The following is a 23,024-nucleotide window of genomic DNA, read 5'->3' on the forward strand; positions in this document are numbered from 1 at the left end:
AGTCTCCATGACCACCTCTCGGTCCCTCCCCTCCCCCCACCTCCCCTACCTCCCACCCCCGCCCGCAGGCGAATGGGGAACCACAGGGAAGCAGGTGTGTGGCGGTGGGGCGGGACTGGGGACTGGTGAGCGGGCAGAATGGCTGATCTCTTGGTCCCTCCTTCTGGCCCACAGGCTCCAATAAATCAGTAATAGTGAACGGGAGAACTGGGGTGGGTGGTGGAAGGACCAGGCTGGCTGTCAGGCCATTGGGATCCCTGGCTGCTCAAGGGCTCAGGCCAGCAGGAAAGCGGGCACTGGCGACTTTACCTCCATGTGTGCGCACCAGGCCAGCTGCTGATGGAACACGCTGTCCTCTCAGGGCTGCTCACGCGGGCGCCACCACTGCTGTCGCTGCTGCTGGGGCTTGCGGCACTGACAGAAGCTGCGGGGCGCTCCCGCGACCTACCTGCCCCAGTGGTGGAGGTGACGTTTGGCCTAGGGACTGGCGAACGGGCAGAAGATGGCCCTGATCACAGGTTAGGCCTTAGGGACCCTACCTACGTGATTTCATGTGCTGGGCCTCTAGTATAGGATAAAAAGCAGGTACCTACATGTAAGGAAGTCTTTCCCTGAGGTCTGTGAGTAGCTCGAGCAAATTAATCAAACCCAAGGAGGGGGCTGTGGAAACCTCTGACTGTAGTCTGTCCATCAGAAGCCCAGGAGACAACCTGGACTCTCTTTTTTTTTAACATGTTTTTATTGATATTTAGAGAGAGAGAAAGAGAGAAGAATAGAGAGATAGAAACATTGATCAGAGAGAATGAGAGACGAATATCATCCACCAACTGCCTCCTGCACAGTCCCACTGGCTCCTGCAGGGCCGCCACTGGGGATTGAGTGGGGATTGAGCCTGCAACCCAGGCATGTGCCCTCATCACTGAGCCACATCGGCCAGGCACAACCTGGACTCTTGACTGGCACATGAAGTGGGGGCAGTCTAGAGGGACCTATCCTCTCCCAGGCCCATCTTTCATGGTGTGCATTTTCAAACTGAAAAGTTGGAAGGTTTTACGGACAACAGTATATCCTGCCTCTGGACTGGGTAACATTTTACCATATTTGCCTGACCAATCATCTATATATATAAAAGCCAAGCGACTGGAACAACTGGTTGCTATGACGCGCACTGCAGCTGACCAACTGGCCCAATCGGGGGTGGGGCCAGCCAGCCAACATCCCACGGCCCCTCCCCTGGCCAGCCCTGATTGTGGCTTGGCCGACCGGACCCCACCTGTGCACCAATTCGTGCACTGGGCCTCTAGTGTATATATATAATTTAGAGGCTGAAGTATTTGAAAGTGAGTTCTGGCCCTTCATCCCTACATTAATTTACTTGCCTCTTGTCCCAAGAGGAGTGAGCACCCCCCCATTTCCCCATGAGGCCTTCACTAGGGGTCACCAGGAATCCCACCCAAATTTCAGGTCCTTTGCACTTTAAAAAAGTCTTTTTAAGCTCTGGCCATGTAGCATTGGTTACAGCATTGTCCTAATATGCCAAGGTTGTAGGTTTGATCTCTTGTCAGGGTAAATACAAGGAGCAACCAATGATCCTATCTAATAAAAGAGTAATATGCAAATTGAGCATACCTCTGCTACACCCACAAGCCACGCCCGCCAGCCAATCAGAAGCAAATATGCAAATAAACCCAACCAAGATGGCTACGGCCACAGAGAGCAGGAGGCTAGGGTTGCCCGCGGCGATGGAGGAAGCCAAGCTTTTCGCACACCCTGGCGGGCCCAGGCCTCTGCTTAAGGCTACAAAGTTTCAATTATAGAAGATACATAAATCCCAACAGAAATGGCTGCCGCCTCAGAGCAAGCAGAAGGCTTGGCTCCGCTCCAGGCTACAAAGTTACAATTGTAGAAGATAAATAAACCCCAGATACCAGGGCCTCCACTTGGGTTGCCAGGGGGCGTGGCCAGCCTGCAAACCACCACAGGCCCCTCGCCCAGGCCACCCCATGCCCCAAGGGAACCCCCACCCTGATCTGGGACACCCTTCAGGGCAAACCAGCTGGCCCCCACCTGTGCACCAGGCCTCTATCCTATCTAATAAAGAGTAATATGCAGATTGACCATCACTCCAACACACAAGATGACTGCCCCCATGTGGTCAAAGATCCTGCCCCCATATGGACACAAGATGGCCACCACAAGATGGCCAGCAAGGGAGGGCAGTTGTGGGCGATCAGGCCAGCAGGGGAGGGTAGTTAGGAGGGACCAGGTCTGCAAGGGAGTGCAGTTGGGGGCGACCAGGCCTGCAGGGAAAGGCAGTTGGGAGGGACCCAGGCCTGCAGGGGAGGGCAGTTAGGGGTGACCAGGCCTGCAGGGGAGGGCAGTTAGGGGCAAACAGGCTGGCAGGGGAGCAGTTAGGCATCAATCAGGCTGGCAGGAGAGTGGTTAGGGGGTGATCAGGCTGGCAGGCAGAAGCGGTTAGGGTCAATCAGGAAGGCAGGCAGGCGAGCAGCTGGGAGCCAGCAGTCCTGGATTGTGATAGGGATGTTCGGGATTGGGCTTAAATGGGCAGTTGGACATCCCTTGAGGGGTCCCAGATTGGAGAGGGTGCAGGCTGGGCTGAGGGACACCACCCCCCGTGCACAAATTTCGTGCACTGGGCCTCTAGTGCATAAATAAGCAGAAAAGCCCTGGCCGGTGTGGCTCAGTCGGTTGATTATTGTCCCATGCACCAGAAGGTCGCCAGTTCGATTCCTAGTCAGTTCACATGCCCAGGTTGTGGGCTTGATCCCCAGTGTGGGGCGTGCAGGAGGCAGCCAACTGATGTTTCACATTGGTTTTTCTCCCTCTCTCTAAAATCAATAAAACAAACAAACAAATAAGCAGAGCAACAAATCAATGTTTCTCAAATCAATAAAAAAAAATTTAAATATCTTTTTAGCCCTTGCCGATGTGTCTCAATGGTGAGACTATTGGCCTGTGCACCAGAAGGTCATGGGTTCAATTCCCGGTCAAGGGCACCTACATGGGTTGCAGGTTTGATCCCTGACCCTGGTCAGGGCGCGTTCGGAAGGCAAACAACAGATGTGTCTCTCTCACATGGATGTTCCTCTCTCTCTCTCTCCCTTCCTCTCTCTCTGTCTCTTCCCCTCCCTCCCTCCCTTCCTTCTATTCTCTCTAAAAAAAAAAAAAAAAAAAAAAATCAATGGAAAAAAATATTCTGGGGAGAGGGTTAACAGAAAAAAGGAAAAAAATCTTTTAAAATTGTGGTGATATTTACATAACAAATTGTTGGGGACGGGGGACTAGTTCCTGCTCTACCCTTCTTTAGTGCTTGTGGCTGAACTAGTAATAAAATAATAAATCTACACAAGGACTAGATCAACAGGAGAAACACCAATTCAACACATGTGCATGGGAGAATCAGAATATGATGCTCAGATCATAAGATGAGGCTAAAAAAGTGATCGAACCAGGCTCTTTCTATGCTTTTTAGACAAAGAAGCAGTGCATTTGTGAGAAGTCACAGAAAGGAATCTGAGCAGGGCGTGAGCGTGGAGGGGAGTCAGCAATGTGTTTATAGAAGCTCTTTGGTTCTGGATTCCTTGCTCTTGTAATGAGGGGAGACTTATATCCTGAGTTTAGGGGGACAGAAAGGTCAGGGTTTGCTTCTTGCACAGCAGTTTCTTAAGTAACGTTGATGCAAAATAATTATGTACCATGAATGTGGGACATCTTGGGGCAGCCTGCCCAGGGCCCTGACAATAGTAGTTACTCATTTAAAGTACACAATTCAGTGGTATTTAGTTCATTCACAATGCTGTGCAACCACCCCCTCTATCTAATTCCAGAACATTCCATCACCCAAAAAGATGCCCCATCCCCATCTGCAATCACTCCCTAGAACCTGACAACTACTGATCCACTTCCTGTCTCTGGATGTGCCTGTTCTGGACATTTCACATTCAATCACACACGCTGTGGCCTTGTGGCTTCTCTCACTGAGCATCACGTGTTCAAGGTTCATCCACGCTGTACCGAGTGTCGGTGCCTCGTTCCTTTTCTTGGCTGAATATTAAATATTCCACTGTGTGGATGGATATATTGTGTGTATCCATTCATCCATTGATGGACACTTGGGCTGTTTCTCTACCTTTTGGCTGCTGTGTACATGGTGGCCTTTCCTCTCTGACTACTGGTTTCCCCCACTTAAGCTTCCAGAGACTGGCTGTCATCCCCTGCCCTCCCCCCTCAACCAACACATTGTTCCTGACTGTCTTTGCAAGAAGCTTTGGTTTTTATTGTTCGTCATCCTCAAGAGACTGGATTTGGAGGCACCGCAGATGTGAGAGGCTCCACTGGACCAAGATCAGGGGAGGCCAGGCCTGTGTTTGCAGGGCGGGGGCCACCCTAAGGGAGAAAACTTATCTTGCCTTCTCAGCTGTTCCTTCCTGGCCCAACTGGGTCCTGCTCCACCCCCAGGTGTACAGGAGGTCTGGGGTTGCTTAAAGGGACAGAGGAAGCCACCAGCTCGAATGAGGTGCTGCAGCCCCTGCTCCACCCGCAGCTGTACAGGAGGTCTGAGGTTGCTTAAAGGACAGAAGAAGCCACCAGCTGGAATGAGATGCTGCAGCTCCCTAGGGCTGGCAGGCTGGCGGGCTGGTGGACTTGTGGGCTGGGAGGCTGGTGCAGAGGGAAGGTGCTGAGCAAGGTCCTGCACCCGGGTGCCCCGTCCTGCCTGGGGACTCAGAGCACTTCCCAGCTGGTTTCTGAAGGTGTCCACGGCCGAGTGCGCTGTGCTCCAGTTTCTGATGCTTTCAACTGGACAGATATAGAGGGGAGGGCGACAGTGCCCCTGAGTGCTGTTCCTGGGGGGCCAGAACAAAGCACCACAGACCAGGTGGCCCAGAGCAACAGACATTTTCTCCCCCACCTTTCTGGAGCCACACATTGGAAACCAAGGTGTCAGGGGACCACACTCCCCACCAACCCGAAGCTCCAGGGGCGGGATGCTCTTGCCTCTTCCAGCTTCTGGAGGTCCCCTGTGGCTGGGCCTGTGGAAGCCTCACCCCAGTCTCTACCTTCTGGGGGCTTATCCTCTGTGTCTGTCTCATCTTTTTTTTATGTTTCATCAATAAAAAATGTGTTTTTATTGATTTCAGAGAGGAAGGGAGAGGGAGATAGAAACATCAATGATGACAGAATCATTGATCGGCTGCCTCCTGCACGGCCCCTTTCCCCCACTGGAGATGGAGCCCACAAACCGGGCATGCGCCCTGACTGGGAATCAAACCATGACCTCCTGGTTCATAGGTCGACATTCAACCACTGAGCCACGCCGGCCAGGCTGTCTCATCTTTGGTCTCCTATAAGGACACCAGTAACATTGGATTTAAGGTCCACCCTAATCCAGGATGACCTCATCTCAAGACCCTAAACTTAATTACACCTGCAAAGACCATTTTTCAAAATAAGCTACCACAGGTTCTGGGGGTGACCATTCAGCCCACTGCACCATCTGTCCCCTACCCCAGTCCACTCCCAGCGCTCCTGGCCCCTCTCCCCTCAGTGATACAGATGATGGCCCTCCCTTTCTCCAATCCCTCCCAGGGCTCCCTAGCGCCCGGAGAACAGAATCCACACTCTCCCCCACCCCTGGAGTCACCACCTGGGGAGGGGTTGGATTTCAAAGCTTCATCCTTTCAGAAAAATACACATAGTTAAGCTGGAACATTTTAGGATAAATGGATGGAGTGGGTGTGAAGAGAATAAAAACCCTATGCCCTCTTCTCTCCCTGTGTCTGTGAGCACGAAAGGTTTTATAAGAAAAAGTAGGAAGCAAACAAACCAAAGCCAACACCCTGTGATGGAACCCTGTCTGGTGTCCTGAGTATGAGGCACTTGAGCCAGGACCGCCAGGCGGGGCCTCTGCCAGGAGGTGGCCAGTACCACAATGTAAGGAAGGAGCCAGGCAGTAACCCGGGAAGGGCATCCCTGGCGGCAGGCCAGCCCAGGCAAAGACTTGGAGGCAGGAAACGGTGCCAGTGAGGCGAGAGCCAAGGCTTCGAAGAGACGGAGGGTGCTGACCCCCAAAGGGTCAGCAGGGGCCAGGCCTGTGGGCTGCAGAGAGAACCTTGGCTTTTCCTTTTCCTGCGAGAGTAGCTGGAATAAAGAAGGAAGGGCTGCAACCTTCTTCCGTGGCCTCTCTAACCAGGGAGGCCTGTCTACTGCCCAGAACAAAGTTGGAGAGATAGGCTGAAGAAGAGAGTTGCTTGCCCAGCCAACGAGCGTGGCTCAGTGGTAGAGCATCAACCTATGAACCAGGAGGTCACGGTTTGATTCCCAGTCAGGGGGCATGCCCAGGTTGCGGGCTCGATCTCCAGTATGGGATGTGCAGGAAGAAGCTGATCAATGACACTCTCTCTCATCATGGATGTTTCTATCTCTCCCTCTCCCTTCCTCTCTGAAATCAATATATATATATATATATATATATATATATATATATATATATATATATATTTTTTTTTTTTTTAAAGAAGAAGAGAGTTGCTTGCCTTGCCCTCTGTTGGAGAAAGATGTCCAGATCTATCCCAGAGGGTGCAGTCATCAGAGGTGGGGCGGGAGGGGTGGGGAGCCAGTGAGTGAGGGCCACCCACAGCTAAGCGGGGGCAGCTGTTGTGTGCAGATGAGTGCACAGCAGGAGCCCAGATGAGGTGGTTGTCCCTGACCACACACAAGGTCAGAGAGCGACCAGGGCCATGAGGGCAATTACAAAGGGGGATGGAGCCAGGCTGCCTTCAACTGGGTCAGAGATGCCAGGTGAAATACAGGGTGGCCAGTTAAATTTGAATTTCAGATATAGAGCAGATAATGTTTTTAGTGAAAGTACGTCCCAGATACTGTGTGGGATATACTTCTACTCAAATATATATATATATATATATATATATATATATATATATATATATACACACACACACACACACACACACACACACACACACACACTGATTTTTTAAAAATCTGAAATGCAAATTTAACAGGGAGTCCTGTGTTTTTACTTTCTAAGTCTGGCTACCCTGACCAAGTGGTCCTGAAGGCCTGTCCTGGGAAGCAGAGGGTGACTCAGATTCTTCTGCCCTGGGGTGGGGCCAGGCCTGAGCAAAGCGGGATCTGGGGAGTGGGAGGGGGCAAGGCAGCCAGGCTTTCGAGAGAGGATCAGAAAACTGGGTCTTTAGGAGACTGAGCTTTATTTTGAAAACAAAAGCAAAGGCTATTTCCCACGAGAGCTGTCCTCAGCCCTGCCTAGGGAGGGCAGGATAGGAGAAATTCCACCTCCCCGGCTGTAGGGGTTTTGAAGCCAGCTGGCTGTCTTCCTCACTCATTCTGCACGTAGCTCTCGACCCCCATCTGTGTGGCCTTGTGGCCTTGTTAAGCCTGGGGCTTCTGGTTGGCTCTGAGGCTCCCAGGGCCTGAGAGTGGATCTCCCAGGAGTGAAATCCTCACGCTACGGTCCCATTATCAGCAAGTTGTGGCCTATCTGTTGCATCCTTCCAGCCTTTTCCTTGAATGTCCACTGTAGCTGGGACTCCACACGCTCTGCCCAGCCTCCTCTTTGGATGCTGCCTCCCTCACCTGACAGACTGTTGTCAGACTACCACTCACTCCTTCCCATGGCTTCCACCTCCTCCTCATCCTTATGTCACCTCATATGTCATTGACAGCAAGAAGCTGCCTGACCCTTTATGCAAAGCAGCCCCCCTTACATCACCTTATTATTTTTTTAATCCTCACCTAAAGATATATTTTTATTGATTTCAGAGAAAGAGAGAGAGAGAAACATTGATGTAAGAGAGAAACATGGATGGGCTGCCAGGGCCATCCTTTTTTGTTGTTCATGTTCACCTGAGAATAGTTTTTCCATTTTATTATTATTATTACTAGTGGCCCAGTGCACGAAATTCGTGCACGGGGGGTGGGGGGTGTCCCTCAGCCCGGCTGCACCCTCTCACAATCTGGGACCGCTGGCTCCTAACCGCTTGCCTGCCTGCCTGATCACCCCCTAACCGCTCCCCTGCCAGCCTGATTGACACCTAACTGCTTTCCTGCCAGCCTGATCACCCACAACTGTCCTCCCCGGCCGCGACCTGCCTCCTCCGCCGGGACCCGCCTCCTCCGTGCGTGTGGCCATCTTGTGGCGGCCATCTTGTGATGACATCACACGTGAGGGTCACCTAGGCTTTTATTAGTATAGGTTATTGACTGAGGCCCGGTGCATGAAATTCGTGCACGATGTGGTCCCTAGGCCTGGCCAGTGATCGAAGCGCGAGGGTCTGGTGTGGAAGGGTACGTCCCAGTTGATCTCTGGGCCCTGGACAGCACCTGGGCCCCTGGGCCCCCACACACCCCCTTCCGCCCAAATCCCCACATGGAGATGTGGTGAGCACGGCTGGATGCTGTGGGCTGGGGAGCAGTGTGGGCCCCTGGGCCACCCAGCAGTGCCACACAAAAGCCGGGCTGGCCTCGCAGACTGGCTCCTGCACAAACCCACAGGGAGCCCGACTGGCCCCTGTGGTCCCTGCGGCTGCGGCCCGGCTCACCCGGAAGACACAGCGCGGGTGTGAGGCGGGCTCCTCACTGGCACCTGAGTGTGGGGGCTTCCCCTGCGCTCGAGCCCTGGCGTCCCGGGGGAGAGTAGCAGGGGGAGTAAGAGCAAGCTCAGCAAACACCCTGCAGTCTCTCGGCACCTCTGTCCCCGTCAGCCCCATGTTCCATGCTGCCCCCTGGTGGTCAGTACATGTCATACGGAGCAATCAAACTCTCATTCTCCCGTCGAACTCCCGAGGGGACATTTTGCATATTAGCCTTTTATATATACACTGAGTGGCCAGATTATTATGATCTCTGAATGCATAATAATCTGGCCACTCAGTGTGTGTGTGTGTGTGTGTGTGTGTGTGTGTGTGTGTGTGTGTATTAGAGGCCCGTGCATGAATTCGTGCATGGGTGAGGTCCGGCCAGCCTGGTCAGGGGGAGGGGACATGGACGGTTGGCCAGCCTGCCTGCTGGTCAAACTCCTGGTGGAGGGGACAATTTGCATATTAGCCTTTTATTATATAGGATATACAATGAGTGGCCAGATTATTATGCATTCGGAGATCATAATAATCTGGCCACTCAGTGTATAGATTTCAGGGAGGAAGGGAGAGGGGAGAGAGATAGAAACATCAATGATGAGAGAGAATCATTGATTGGCTGCCTCTTGCACACCCCACACTGGGGATTAAGCCTGCAATCCAGGCATGTGCCCTAACCAGGAATCGAACCGTGATCTACTGGTTCATAGGTTGAAGCTCCACCACTGAGCTACGCCGGCTTGGCTGTTCATTTGTGTTTTAATACTCATCTGAGGGTATGTTTTATTGATTTTAGAGAAAGGAAGAAGAGAGACATCATTCATAGGTTGCCTCTGGTACTCTCCCTGACCACGGATCGAACCCACAACCTAGGTATGTGTCCTAACTGGGAATCTAACCTGAAACCTTTTTTGTGTATGGGACCATGCTCCAATAACTGAGCCACCTGGCCCTGACCAGGGCAATAATTGTGTGTTTAACTGTTGGGGTATTTTTCATCGGTTGCACCATTCTGCATTCCCACAGCAATGAATGAGGGCTCTAGTTTCTTCACCTTCTCCAACACTTATTATCTGCTTTTTAATTTTTATTTATTTATTATTTTAATCTTCACCTGAGGACATGTTGAGAGAGAGAGAGAGAGAGAGAGAGAGAGAGAGAGAGAGAGAGAGAGAGAGAAACATGGATCTGTTGCCTTCCATAGGTTCCCGGACTGGGGATCAAATGCAAAACCCAAGTATGCGCTCTGACCTGGAATCCAACCAGCAACCTTTTGGTGCACCGGATGACGCTCAACCAGCTGAGCCACTCATTATCTGCTTTTTTATTACAGTCATCCTAGTGTTTGTGAAGTAGTGTCTCACTGTGGTTTTGATTTGCATTTCCCTGATGGCTCATGATATTGAGCACTTCTCATGTTCTTATTGTCCACTTGCTCATCTTCTTCAAAGAAATGTGTATTCAGATTCTTTGTTCATTTTTAAATTGGGTTATTTTATTTTTAAATGAAGTTGTAAGTGTTCATTATATACCCTAGATATAAGTTCCTTATCAGATACATGATTAACCAATATTTTCTCCCATTCTATGAGTTGTGTTTTCACTTTCTTGGTATTCTCTGAAGCACAAAAGGTTTTATTTTTATAAAGTCCAACTTATTTTGTTGGACTGTGTGCTTTGTCATATGTAAGAAATTGTTGCCTAATCCAAGGTCACAAAGATTACATTACCCTGCTTTTGTTTGAAATTATTTTGTAATTTTAAAAATATTTTTATTGATTTCAGAGAGGAAGGGAAAGGGAGAGACAGAAATATCAATGATGATTTCAGAGAAAGGAAGGGAGAGGGAGAAAGAGAAACATCAATGAGGAGAGAAAATCATTGATCAGCTGCCTCCCACATGCCCCATACTGGGGATCAAGGCCACAATCCCAGCATGTGCCCTGACTGGGAATTGTTAACGTAAAAAAACACATTGAAACCTGTAAAGAATTTCTGTGAGTTTATTTGAGCCAAACTGTCGACATATGTTGGGATGCAGAACCTCAACGAATTGAGATAATGCTCCCGAGAATGGAGGGTTACATCTGTATTTATACATTGCAGTCAAAGGAAAGGGACGTAGGTGAGTTACATGAAATTCATTGGTGATAGATTAAGGAGGTGGGATAAAGCAAAGCGAGGAAACCTCTGGGATAGGGTAAAAAGTTAAATGATGGGCATGTGCTTCTTTTACAGAGATGGATACAGGATACTTTAACGTAATTAACAGTTGACAATTAACTTGATAACAATAACAATGAGGGAATGTCCCGGTGCCATTTGTTGTGCCCTGAGGGGTCCGGGGTAAAAAGGAAGTTACACGTTACCCAGACATCTCACAGATATGTTATCTTAGAGGCAAAATGGCAAATGGCTCAGTAAAGATCTAAGTTGATCTTTGTCAGGGAAAATACCGGCCTAGGACATGACTACCCACTATAACCTGTTTGTAGTTAAATATTTAATTTTCAAACCATCTCTTGTGGTTATTTTAGGTCTCTGAGTTTGCAAGACTGCCACGCAGGCGTCGCCTGAGCTTGTCAGGTTGGCATGTGGCTCCTTTCGTCCACAGAATCGAACCGTGACCAGTTCATAGGTTGAGCACGGAGCCACACCAGCCTGGCTATTTTGTAACTTTTTAAAAAATATATTTCATTGCTTTTTTACAGAAAGGAAGGGAGAGGGATAGAGAGTTAGAAACATCAATGAGAGAGAAACATCAATCAGCTGCCTCCTGCACACCTCCCACTGGGGATGTGCCCGCAACCAAGGTACATGCCCTTAACCGGAATCGAACCCGGGACCTTTCATTCCGCATGCCGACGCTCTATCCACTGAGCCAAACCGGCCAGGGCTATTTTGTAACTTTTTAAAGTATTTGTTGAAAAACATTGGGAACTCAGGGTAGGTTTTCCAGACAAAATACAGGACTGACAGTTGCATTTGAATTTCAAATAAATAGTGAATGTTAGATAAATAACGAATACTTTCCTTGCATCACTATGTCCAAATACTGAATGGCATAGTTCCATTAATAAACTACTCATTTTTTACCTAAAATTCAAATTCTAACTGCCTTCAAGGTGTTTTCACTAAATCTGGCAGTCCCAGCCAGAGGACTTATCCCACTTGTTCACAGGGATCCATATGGCCTCCCTTAATGTTTTGTGTGTTTTTTGGAGTATGGTAAAATACACATGATATAAATTGAGCATTTCAACTACAGTCACCGTTTAGTTATCAACACTTTCTGGACAAATGAAGGCCCCGCCCCCGTTTCCTAGCAAGGTAGCCACACCCCAGCTCGCAGGGCGTGGCCCAAAGCGGTCACGTGATGCGACCGTCCAACCTTACGTAGAGCAGGCTTGCCGGCCTGCCGGGGCTTGCGTGAGTACGTGCGTCTGCACGCGTGCGCAGACGGCTCCTCCCTGTGCACCCGGGCCCGGCCCGCCTTCCGGGTTCTTATAGCGCCGCGGGCGGCGGTTGGCGACGGAGACAGCGGCGACATGGCGGCGGCACTATTTGTGGTTCTGGGGCTCGTCCTGCTGGGCGTCGAGAGCGGCTCCGGGGCGGGTGAGGACTGGGAGGGGCGGGAAGGGCCGCAGGCGAGCGCGGGCTCGGCCTCTGGGGTCCTCTGGCAGGGGCGGAAGGGGATACCCGGAGAGCTCCGAGGGCGGGAGTACCGGGGTCAGGAGGCACCAGGTGTTTGGAGGCACCCACGGGACTCCCCGCCGAGGTAGTGTGTGGGGAAACCTTGACTTAGGGGACTGAGATCCGACAAGGGAGATCCCTGGAGGTGAAGTCCTAGATTTTCGACAGCCTGGGGTAGGGACGGGGTCCAGGAGTGGCCTGGCCCCTTGGGAGGGATTCTGGAGGTGGCCTCCCATACTCTCCCTGCAGGAAAGGGATCATCCGGCTGGGTCTTGCAGCGTCTCCTTTGAACGGGAGCCCAGGAGCCTGGGGAGGTAGCTTGAGAGTGGGCCCCCTCCCGGGGTGTGCTGGGGCGAGGGGTGCGGCGGAGGGCCCCCTGGACTCCCCGGACCCTTGGCTCTCATCTGGAAAGCAGGCTGTTGTTCTTAAGTGGACGCTGGCAGCAAATGCATGTGAGTGTCCCTGAGGCAGGCGGCTCTGGGGTTGGCAGGGATTGTCATTCTTGATGGGATTTAGTTCTGAGTCTTGCTCCGGATATGCCCCTGCTCCTGGTATTCGCACAAACATTTAAGTTTAAACCCTGGTAGAAAGCCAACAGGCTCTGCTGCCTGTTTTTCTGATTTCTCGGCACAGATAAAACGTCTAAGTCCACCTACCTCCCTTTACAGGGTTGGAGTAGGCTGGGAGGGAGGGGGGATGTTCCAAGGTCACCCATAAGGTCGTCCCGGCCACTAGTAAAGAGCAGGAAGTGGAGAGAGTTTTTGCCGAATATCATCCGGCATTAAATTTTAGAGCTCTTCTTGGGGATGGACAGGTATGTGGTTTGAATGCTCATGAGAAATGGACTGAGGTATAGTTTTCCAGGGGAAGGCCTGATAGAGACGTTTTTTCCCTGGATGAAGACTTCCCATTTGGTTCTGGGTTAAAGATTTATAGTGACCAGAATGTAGGGAACAAAGTGCAGACCAGAATGGTCTGGGGCTCCTGTGGGGAGGCAGGACCTGTTAGGCTCTGAGAGGCTTGTCAGCTGTCCTGGGCAGGAGCCCAGAGAGACTCCCTCTAGTAGAAGCTTCACTGGGTTGTTCCTGATCTATTTTATGATCTCAGTTCGCCTCTTTTGTCTTCATTATAATCAAAACAGCCATTTATTGAATGCTTCTGGGTAAGGGCCTGTCTTCCTGCCAGCACTCTCTGGAAAGACTCAGGAACCTGTAGACAAGTGAATTAGGAGGATACACAGCTGCATTTGGCAGCTTGAGCCCTTTGGAGATAGCCCTTGATGGCTGCGGACAGCCAATGGGTGGAAGCCCCTGTGGTCTCGTCTGCTGGGAGCACAGTTCCTAAGTTTGTGCCTCTCTCCTTAGAGCAGAAGCACTGGGTGCTTCTGAGCCCCAGCCAGGAAGCCAAGAGGGTCTGTGCCATTTTGCATCTTTGGAGCTGTTCTTGCACATTTGCCTGAGTCTGACTCCCAGGGACTCCTCTCTGTTTTGTTCTCTTTCACTTTTGACAGCTCCCCTTTTCCCAGGGTATCTAGGAAAGATCTGAAAGTCTTTCAGAGGACGTCACCACATGTCCTTTTTCTGCCTAGAAGTGACTTAGTGACAATGTTTGCCTCTCCTGGCCAGGTCAGCGCCCCAGAAATGCTTTGGGGGCTCTGCCAGGAACAGGTTCCTTGACTTGAGCATCAGCATCAGCACCCTGTCCCCTGAGGCCCTGGGTCGATTATCCTGCCAGAAGACCCTGGCTGTCCCTGAGATTACGTAGAAACCTGGTGTGTTGGCCAGACAGGTTGGGAGGGCACGGGCTTTCCAGCTGGGTCTCTTGGGCTGATGACTTGGCCTCTCTGAGCCTCAGGTGAAGGGAGCAGGAGCTGCTTCCTGATGGGATGAAAGGGAGAGGTGAGGAGCCACAGCTGGTATCCCTGAAACATTCTTGGCTCCTATCTGAGCCCTGCAGTGCTGCCATGGGTGGGGAGAGGGCGGGTGCCTTGTCTCATCCTGCAAGTTCCTTGGCTGTTTACCACGAGGCCTGCCTGGCCCTATGCCCCAGCCTGGCTGCCGAGTGGGCACGGAGGAGGGGTAGCTGTTTTTAGATGAAGGTGACTTTACTTGAGAACGTGGGTTACAGTCACGGGGCCAGAATCACAGAATGGAGTTTTCACTTTTCTCTCCCCGGTCTCCTAATGTTCTAAGGGTGGAGGCTCCTGCCTCTTCTCCCTGTGAATTCTAGGGGTACTTCCCCCAAGTCACCTGGGCAATGGGTTTGGTCAGGGGTTGCCAGAGGATTTGCTTTTCAACCTTTCTCCAACATTGTTCAATCTCCTCCACCCCACCCCCTTCCCCACCCTGCGCAGGAGCCTTTTGAGACTATTTTTTCTAATGGCCCTGTCCCAGTGATATTTTAATATCACAGATTTTAACATCACTTATAGCAGTAGGTCTCTGTGTGTGGTGACCCTGGGTAGGGCAACAATCCTTGTAATGCCTAAGACCCCCACCCCCACCCCCCGCTTCCCCCTGGGAGTGTTGTGCCCTATTGAGGATGAACAAGAGAGATGTGGTAGCATGGTGGCCAGCTCACAGGAGGCTCCTTGGTGGGAAGGCTGGCAGGTGGCCCAGTTGGGGCCTTGGTCCCCTGCTTGTATATGGCCCTCAGGCTGGAGCAGGGGTGTCTGCCTAAGGGGCTTTAGGCTCACTTTTGAGCCACCTCATTCTCCCACAGGGAGGCAGGTGCAGCTGGAACAAGATCTGACTGACCTCCTTTCTAGCAGCTCCTGGGTGAGGGAATGAGAGCACAGATGGGGGTCCCAGGCTCTAGAGTAGAGAGAGGCAAGCCTGTCGAACTAGGGCTGCCTCGGCCTCACTTTCTACCCTGACTACTCCCAGCCTTTCATATAGCTGCTTGTTTTGCAATCTTGGAAATTTTGATTCCTAAAAAGTGTGTATTACCAGGAGGCTTCCAGATCAGGCAGTGGAGCTTCTAGCTTCATACCCCTGTCTGGCTGTAACTGTGCCTGTCCTGAATCCTGTGAGTTGCTTTTGGGCCACCGCAGGTGGGGAGACCTGAAGGTCCACTTGTTCCTGGGGCTTTGGGGCCACTTTGCCCCAGAATAGACAGCCTGAGGCCCCAAGACCTCCTGGCCAGCAGTCTGTGCTCTCCTACACGCAGCAAGGGAGCCGTCTGCATGCATGCACACACATATGTGTGCAGGTACACATCTATGTGTGTGCCTGCACCTATCACCCACATATGCACACACGTAGTGGTGCATGTATGTACATGGCCTGGGAGCAGATGGGTGCCCCAGCCCCAGAGGCCTCCTTCTATTTCCTGTCTGGCTGTTGAACTTTATATATATATATATATATATATATATATATATATATATATATATATATATTTTTTTTAATTGACTTCAGAGAGGAAGGGAAAGGGAGAGAGAGAGAGACATCAATGGTGAGAGAGAATCATTGATTGGCTGCCTCCTGCACATCCCCTACTGGTGATCGAGCCCACAACCCAGGCATGTGCCCTTGACTGGTATCGAACCTGGGACCCTTCAGTTCCCAGGTGGATGCCCTATCTACTGAGCCAAATGGGCTAGGGTTGGCTGTTGAACTTTTTGCTTCATCCCCTGCTTGCCTGGAATTCTGAGTCATCGTGTCCTCTTTTAAAGAAAGAGCCAGCAGGTGGCCAGTGGTGAGTCAGGAGGACTGGCCTACTCAGGAAGAGGCCCTGCCCGGCTGGTTATGTGTCAAGTTCGCAGTTTAGACAGGATGGGGGGTGCCAATAGCCCACTGAGGACATAAGTGCCAGGCCCCTAGCTATTGCCCTGGGACCCAGTGCAGGTGTGGGGGCAGTACTGCACCCTCAGGCATGCTGATCTCAGCTGCCCATGGATCATGCCAGATCCAGCTGTGATGTCTCTTGAATAAAGTTTTCCTGCTGCCCTTTGGGTTTTGAGGTTTAATTTTCTTTAGTTAATCATCCGGGGATATTTTTCCTATTGATTTTAGAGAGAATAGAAGAGAGGGAGGGAAGGGAAGAGAGAGAGAGAAACATCAATGTAAGAAAGACACATCGATTGGTTGCCTCCCACACATGCCCCAGTTGGGGTTGGTAATCAAACCTGTGACCCTTTGGTGCCCAGGCTGATGCTCTAACCACTGAGAACACTGGCCATGGCTTGAGGTTTAATTTTTTTAATGACTAACCCGGTCTCTCTGTGGATGGGTGAGGCTGAGCAAGTTTTGCTTACATAGTGAGAACCTGGTGTCCAGTGGATGCAGAATACCTTTTCTGTCATTTCCCTCTGGATTGGCAGTATTAGGTCTGAGCCAGAGGTTTGCTGCCCAAGGAATCAATTTATACTGTTGCTGAGTTCCAGGCAGCTAAGATAACCATTCAGACAGGGATCACTACCTTAGCAATTCTGCCCAATTTCATGTGTTTTTTTCTGTGATTTCACAGTTTTGCTCTAAAAAGTCACTGTGTGTCCCCAGTGAGGAAGCAGGTGTCCAGGTGGAGCAGACCTGCTGAATGGCTGCTAGACTGCTGGGTTTCTTGTAGCTGCTTTTTTGCCTAGCTTTATACCACAGGCTTCTCCCCACAAACTAAAAGGAAAAGAAGTTCATTGCAAACAGTTATGGCTGGATTTGTCTATGCTCAATCCTGTGGGCATAGCTTTTAGAAGAGATGCCTTGCCCTGAGCATCATCCCAAGCATCAAAAGGTTGCTGGTTTGATTACTGGGTCAATGTGCAGGTTGAAGGCTTGATCCCCAGTAGGGGGCGTGCAGGAGACAGCTGATAGATCAGTGGTCGGCAAACTCATTAGTCAACAGAGCCAAATATCAACAGTACAACGATTGAAATTTCTTTTGAGAGCCAAATTTTTTAAACTTAAACTTCTTCTAACGCCACTTCTTCAAAATAGACTCGCCCAGGCTGTGGTATTTTGTGGAAGAGCCACACTCAAGGGGCCAAAGAGCTGCATGTGGCTCGCGAGCCGCAGTTTGCCGACCACTGCAGATGTTCTGCTCTCACATAGATGTTTCTCCTCTCCCTCTCCCTTTCTCTCTAAAAATAAACCATTATATAAAAAAAAAAAAGCCCGCCCTAACCAGTTTGGCTCAGTGGATAAAGCGTCGGCCTGCGGACTTAAGGGTCCCAGGTTCGATTCCGGTCAAGGGCATGTACCTTGGTTGCGGGCACATACCCAGTGGGGAGTATGCAGGAGGCAGCTGATTGATGTTTCTCTCTCATCAATGTTTCTGACTCTCTATCCCTCTCCCTTTCTCTCTGTAAGAAATCAATAAAATATATATATATATATATATATATATATATATATATATATATATGTATGTATTTTTTTTAAAAAAGCCCTAGCCAGTTTGGATCATTGGCCCGTGGACTGAAGGGTCTTGGGTTCGATTCTGGTCAAGGGCACATACCTCAGTTGTAGGCTCAGTCACTGGCCCCAGTCGGGGTGCATGCAGAGGGCAACCAAGGACATCTCCAGGGTTCCAGCCTGTGGGTGACCATGCTGGAAAAACAGACACTTCTGAGTAAAGCTCTGCTTCAGAGTGATTCCAAAGAAGACAAATGGAGGCCAGTGTGGACAGCCCTGTGGTGCCTGGGACCCCATGATGGTGGGCAGGGGTGTCCACACAGCACCTACCCCAACCTAGGGACAGGGCTCCGGTGTGGACATGGGTGTGCTTGCTGCCCCACCAGTAGTGGCATGGCTGGGCAGTGGCAGGCCTGCCCTCAGAGGTCTCCATTTCCCTCACCCTCAACTTCTGGTCCATGGAACACCTGCCTGGCTTTTTATCTGAACACTGGGAGGGCTGGGTTTCACCTCTCATCCATGGCCCCTGAGGAGGAGTTCTCCTAGCTCACCTCCAGTCTCTTGTGCTTCTCACTTTCTGATTCCTAGTGATTTTCACATTTTGATTCTTCAAGAGACCATCTGAAACTAACGGGAAGATTTGCCTAATTGGAAATCAAGTTGAAGGGCTTTACTCGATTTGAGTCCACCCTCAGTGTCCTAGGCAGGACAACATATTGTCTCCTGTACAGTGGTTTTGTGGCTGTTGTGAGTGGGCTGTGGGAACTCTTGAGCTTCAAGGAAATTAGGATCTATGCTGGGCTGGACCCACGAGTTGGGACCCTGGGTGGGTATTGGTCTCTGTTCCCACACCTGTGATACATGTCTCCTTGATAAAACCTGCATTGAGCCCTGCATCCTGCCCAGTAGCCCATCACACCCAAAGCCCATTGATTCTATAGGAGGTATCCTTCCTGAACATGCCAGTGTGATTGGAGAATTGTTAACAAGGCTGTGTGTGGAGGAGCCACTGTAAATTAGCTGCGGGACAAGTAAGCAGGTGGCTGTGGGGTCACAGGCTTTGTCCTTCTCTGATCCCTTGGCTAATCTCTCATTTGTCCACACAGGGAGCAATATCTCGATTTCCATAGTTGATGTTGGCTCCAAAACACGCCTCACCTGCACCTTGGATTCTAGTGATACTGACATCCTGGGACACCGCTGGATGAAAGGGGACAGGGTGCTGCAGGAGGACTCGAAGCCCGATGTGACAACGCAGTATGAGTGCGTGAGGCCCCCATGGAAGCACCCAAGCCCCATGTCCCACTGGTCCTAGCAGAAGAGGGGTGGGCCTCATTTCAGGGAGCTGGTTTCACCCTGGGCCCCCTGTTGCCCTGTTTGCTCTGATGTATTCTCGCTGATAACAGCCATGTGGTCAGCAGGAATGAAGGCTGTGATCCGTGGGCTCACTTTGGACAGACGTTAGATACAAGCTCTGTTCATATCACTCATTTGTGAAAAACTCAGGAACCAGGGAGGGACCAGTAGCTGCCAGACATCACGGCCTCCATGACCCTTTCTTTTTCTTCCAGGTGCTGAAGGGGAGGGGGCACTACATGAGTCGCCCTCAGCCTGGAATCCCTGTGTTCCCAGTTTATTAAGGTCTTGGGTACTCGAGGCTGCCCAAGCTGAAGCCTTGTCTTAACTGAGCCTAAGCCAGCTCTGGAAACACAGAGCTCTGTTGTTTATGGGCTTCTAGGGTCACGGTACAGAAGCTCATTGGTTTGGGTGCCAGGTCAGGAGTGGGGCCAGACCCATCTGCCATCCCCAAAATCACCTCCCTTCTTGATGGGATATGGACAGTATGTGCCCTCCTGCAGGATCTCCTGATCATGACCTCCGAGGCTTGTTCTGGCCCCACAGGGTCACCGGTAGAGGGTCAACTCACGGCTGTGTCTGCTTGCAGGGTAGACACACACGAGAGCGCAGGACAGTACTTATGCACCTTCCTCTCGGAACCTACAGGCAGAACCGCCAGCGTGAATGTGAAGGGTGAGTGAACATGAAGGGTGAGCGGCTTTATGGCCCCCAGAGCATGTAGGAAGGGGCAGGCTCATCCATCCCTGGGGTGAGAGGAGCCCACACACTGAAGGAGGGTCGGCTCCTCCAGTGGGACTCAGGCTCCACTGTGCTCTGCTCCCCACCAGGCCCCCCCAAGATTAAGGCTGTGAAGAAGTCCGAGCATGCCACCGAAGGAGAGACAGTTGTGCTGGCCTGCAAGTCTGAGTCTTTCCCCCCAGTTACCGACTGGTTGTGGTACAAGATAAACGATGATGGGGTCCAGGTGAGGGCTGCACCAGCCTGGGATGGGGCAAAGGCCTGGGCCTCTGCCCTACAAGGTCTGCCTGTCCCCAGGTTTTCACCAACGCGTCCCAGAGCAAGTTGGTGGTGTCCTCTGAGACCAAGACAGAATTGCACATCCAGAACCTAGACCTGGAGGCCGACCCTGGCAAGTATGCCTGCAATGGCACCAATACAGAGGGCACTGACCAGGCCATCATCACACTGCGTGTACGCAACCGCCTTGCTGCCCTCTGGCCCTTCCTGGGTATCGTGGCTGAGGTGCTCGTGCTTGTCACCATCATCTTCATCTATGAGAAGCGGCGGAAGCCGGATGAGGTCCTGGATGGTGAGCTTGCCCCATGCCCTCTGCTCCCCACCTGTAGGGGACCTGGACACCGTCCTGGAATGCAATATAGTGGAGGGCGCTTTGGGGTTGAGGGACAGCCCCCTCTTATAGGTCAGGGTCAGGTCCCCAGGCTTCTCCTCAGGAGCTGCTCTACCTTTTTTAGTTTTTTAATTTTTACTTATTTATTTTAGAGAGAGAAACATCAATTTGTTGTTCCACTTATTTATGCATTGAATGGTTGATTCTTGTATGTGCCTTGACTGGGGATTGAACCTGCAACCTTGGCATATCAGACAATGCTCTAACACGAACTGAGCTACCCGGCCAGGGCCTCCTGCCCCACCTTTGAGGCTGGGATCTGCTGCCTTCACAGCCTCACTTGGCTGCTAGCAGGTGTCCTTTAGGGAGCATCTGCCCTCAGTTGCTCAGCCTCTCCTCACATCAGCTGCTTGGGTCCAAGGGCCAGGGCCAAGCAAGCCCATGACTACCTGATGAAGCTCAGGAAATCTGAACCGCCCTGGCCAGGTGAGGGCACCTGCATGCCTACCTGCAGGTAGACAAGGAGAGCAGGCAGGGCTCCCGGAGGCCCTTGGGCTAACCCCATAGCTCATTTTGAGGGTACATGACAGGGATGGACTGCCTCCCCACATGACCAGTCCCTGCAGCACAGGAACCACCTCTGACACCTGTTCTTCTCTTGCACATGGCTTGGCTGCGCGTCTGCACAGATGAGGACACGGGCTCTGCTCCACTGTGAGTCCTGGCTTGGCTGAGCGTGGGGGGCTGGGGAGGTGGTGTGGGCAGGATTGGAGGAGCTGCTGACCTGGATGTCCCTCCATCTGTGACTGGGGGTGGGGGGCAGCTGTCTTGTCCTCCTGAGCACTGAAAAGCCCCTTCCTGTCCCCAGGAAGAGCAGCGGGCACATGAATGACAAAGACAAGAACGTCCGCCAGAGGAATGCCAACTGAGTGAGCAAGTGAGTGAGGTGAGGAGCGTGACAGGGTGGGAGTGAGGGCTCCTGTCCTGCCAGAGCTGGTGTCTGAGTGCCCCTTCCTTCCTACAGGCAGTGAGGAGGAGTCTGCACAGGCCTGAGCTGCTGTCCAGAGGAGCCTGGTGTTCCAGGTGTTCCTGGTGTTTGCACCATTCCAAGTCCTCTCCCCTTAAAGGAAACCTACCCTGCAAAGTAGACCACACTGTTGATTCAAATCACATGTTTTCTCTTATTTTTAAAAGAAACTAAGCTAGGTTTTTCTCTATGTAGAATTCCATTCCTTAGGGGTTTTGTTTTTTTTATTTTTAAGAGCACTCCAGGGGAGCTGCGAGGTTCTGTGGGAAGCCCCTGCTGTCCCATGCCTATCCCCTCCTTGTTCCTTCCTTGCACCCCCAACCCATACCCTTGGTGTCCCCTGGGCATTTAATTTAGCCTCTAGTCCGTCATGCTGGGGGGCTGTGGAGGGCAGACTGGCTTTTCCCTGAGACAACTCCTTCCACAGCTCACCTCCTGAGGCTGCTTTCTGCTGCTTCACTGCCCTTTTCAGGAGGTCATAGGTCACAATGCCTGGTGTCCTGCCTGCCTGAAGCAAGTCCTGTCACATCACTGCAGGTCTATGTGACCTGGTACAGCCTGACTTCGTGGCCACCCCTCAGAGTATCCCCCTCACTGCTCCTGCCATCCCCACGCTGGGGGAGGGGGTCTGGATGACCATCATGGAGTGGGAGTTGCTGTATCAGCCCCATTCGCATCTGTGCCCATGGTGACTGAAGAAAGCCCCTCCCCAGTTGGGCCTGAGGTTTCTTCCTTCAGAGCATCCTGACTTACATGGGAGCCCCCAACCCCACCTGCCTGCTCACCAATAAAGGCTGACCCACCTCTCCCTCTCCTGGCTCCTGTCTGTGCCTGTCCTGAGTCTTACCAGGAGAGTTCATAGGGCAAGCGCTAAGCTGTACTGAGACCCAGAGGTTGCAGTGCACGTAAGGGCCAGGCAGGACAGGGTGGAATGAAGCTGAGCACTTGGATTGGGAGCTTTGTTCCTAGGACAAGGGATAAAAGCAGGGGTGGGCAGGCCACAGGACCACAGGGGCCCTGTACCAGGTCTGAATGGGATGAGTGGTCACCAGGTTTGAGAGGCCCTGGACAATTCCTGGGATCCTTCCCACTGGCTCCCCAGTAAAGAATAGGCAGCCTCTACCCACCCGTCCTGTGTGGTCTGTGAGTGGCCAGGGCAGCCGGGACTTTCCAGAGCTGTGTAGGGGAAGGTGCAAGTGAGAGTACCTGGAGCCTGGCCTCTTGGGACTGTTCCAGCTGAGGAGGGCTGGGAACTAGAAAGCAAGAAGGGGGTGCCTACTCATCCAGACTGTACCCTGACAGGTGGGGAGGTATGGACAGGTTGAAGGGCCAAGGGAGCATTCTGGTGGAGTAGGAGGTCACAGGAGGGAGAGCCTCACTGAACCCTGGACTAGCAGGTACCATATGGGCTCCCACCTGGTACATTGGGAAAACTGAGTCCAAGAGAGGGGAAAGAGCTTGTCCAGGCTAAACCCATTTCCACACCTAGGGAACTCCTCCTGGACACAGGCTCAGACTGTAAGCAGGTCTGGGTGAGGGTTGTGGGGAGCATTGGACCAGCTCTTCCTGGGTCTCCAGAGAAGTAAGCTTTTTCCAGTGTTGGGAAAAGG

General features: G+C 51.7%; 1 protein-coding gene across 7 annotated transcripts; it reads left to right on the plus strand.

Moving 5' to 3' along the window:
- Positions 1 to 12,040: 12,040 nt before the first annotated feature.
- BSG (basigin (Ok blood group)) lies at positions 12,041 to 22,222 on the plus strand. Of its 7 annotated transcripts, none has more exons than XR_013960999.1 (8): positions 12,041 to 12,251; positions 18,787 to 18,943; positions 19,626 to 19,711; positions 19,867 to 20,003; positions 20,075 to 20,381; positions 21,256 to 21,333; positions 21,412 to 22,027; positions 22,128 to 22,222. XR_013960999.1 is itself a non-coding variant. In XM_080676497.1 (8 exons), exons 1-7 carry the CDS (start codon positions 12,185 to 12,187, stop codon positions 21,314 to 21,316), a joined length of 807 nt encoding a protein of 268 aa, XP_080532623.1. In that variant the 5' UTR covers positions 12,041 to 12,184; the 3' UTR covers positions 21,317 to 21,333; positions 21,412 to 22,222. The 7 variants fall into 7 exon arrangements, 3 of the variants coding, with proteins under 3 accessions (XP_080532623.1, XP_080532624.1, XP_080532622.1); XR_013961001.1 differs by having other exon boundaries at positions 21,256 to 21,324; XM_080676497.1 differs by adding an exon at positions 21,077 to 21,101 and having other exon boundaries at positions 20,075 to 20,348; positions 21,412 to 22,222.
- Positions 22,223 to 23,024: the final 802 nt, after the last annotated feature.

The sequence above is a fragment of the Plecotus auritus genome (assembly GCF_963455305.1).
Source record: "Plecotus auritus genome assembly, chromosome: 6".
NCBI classification, from domain to species: domain Eukaryota; kingdom Metazoa; phylum Chordata; class Mammalia; order Chiroptera; family Vespertilionidae; genus Plecotus; species Plecotus auritus.

Coding starts and splice junctions, on each gene's coding strand:
- BSG (XM_080676496.1), top strand. CDS start 12,185: ATGGCGGCGGCACTATTTGTGGTTCTGGGGCTCGTCCTGCTGGGCGTC. Junction 12,252..18,786: donor CGAGAGCGGCTCCGGGGCGG/GTGAGGACTGGG, acceptor TTGTCCACACAG/GGAGCAATATCTCGATTTCC. Junction 19,712..19,866: donor CGCCAGCGTGAATGTGAAGG/GTGAGTGAACAT, acceptor GCTCCCCACCAG/GCCCCCCCAAGATTAAGGCT.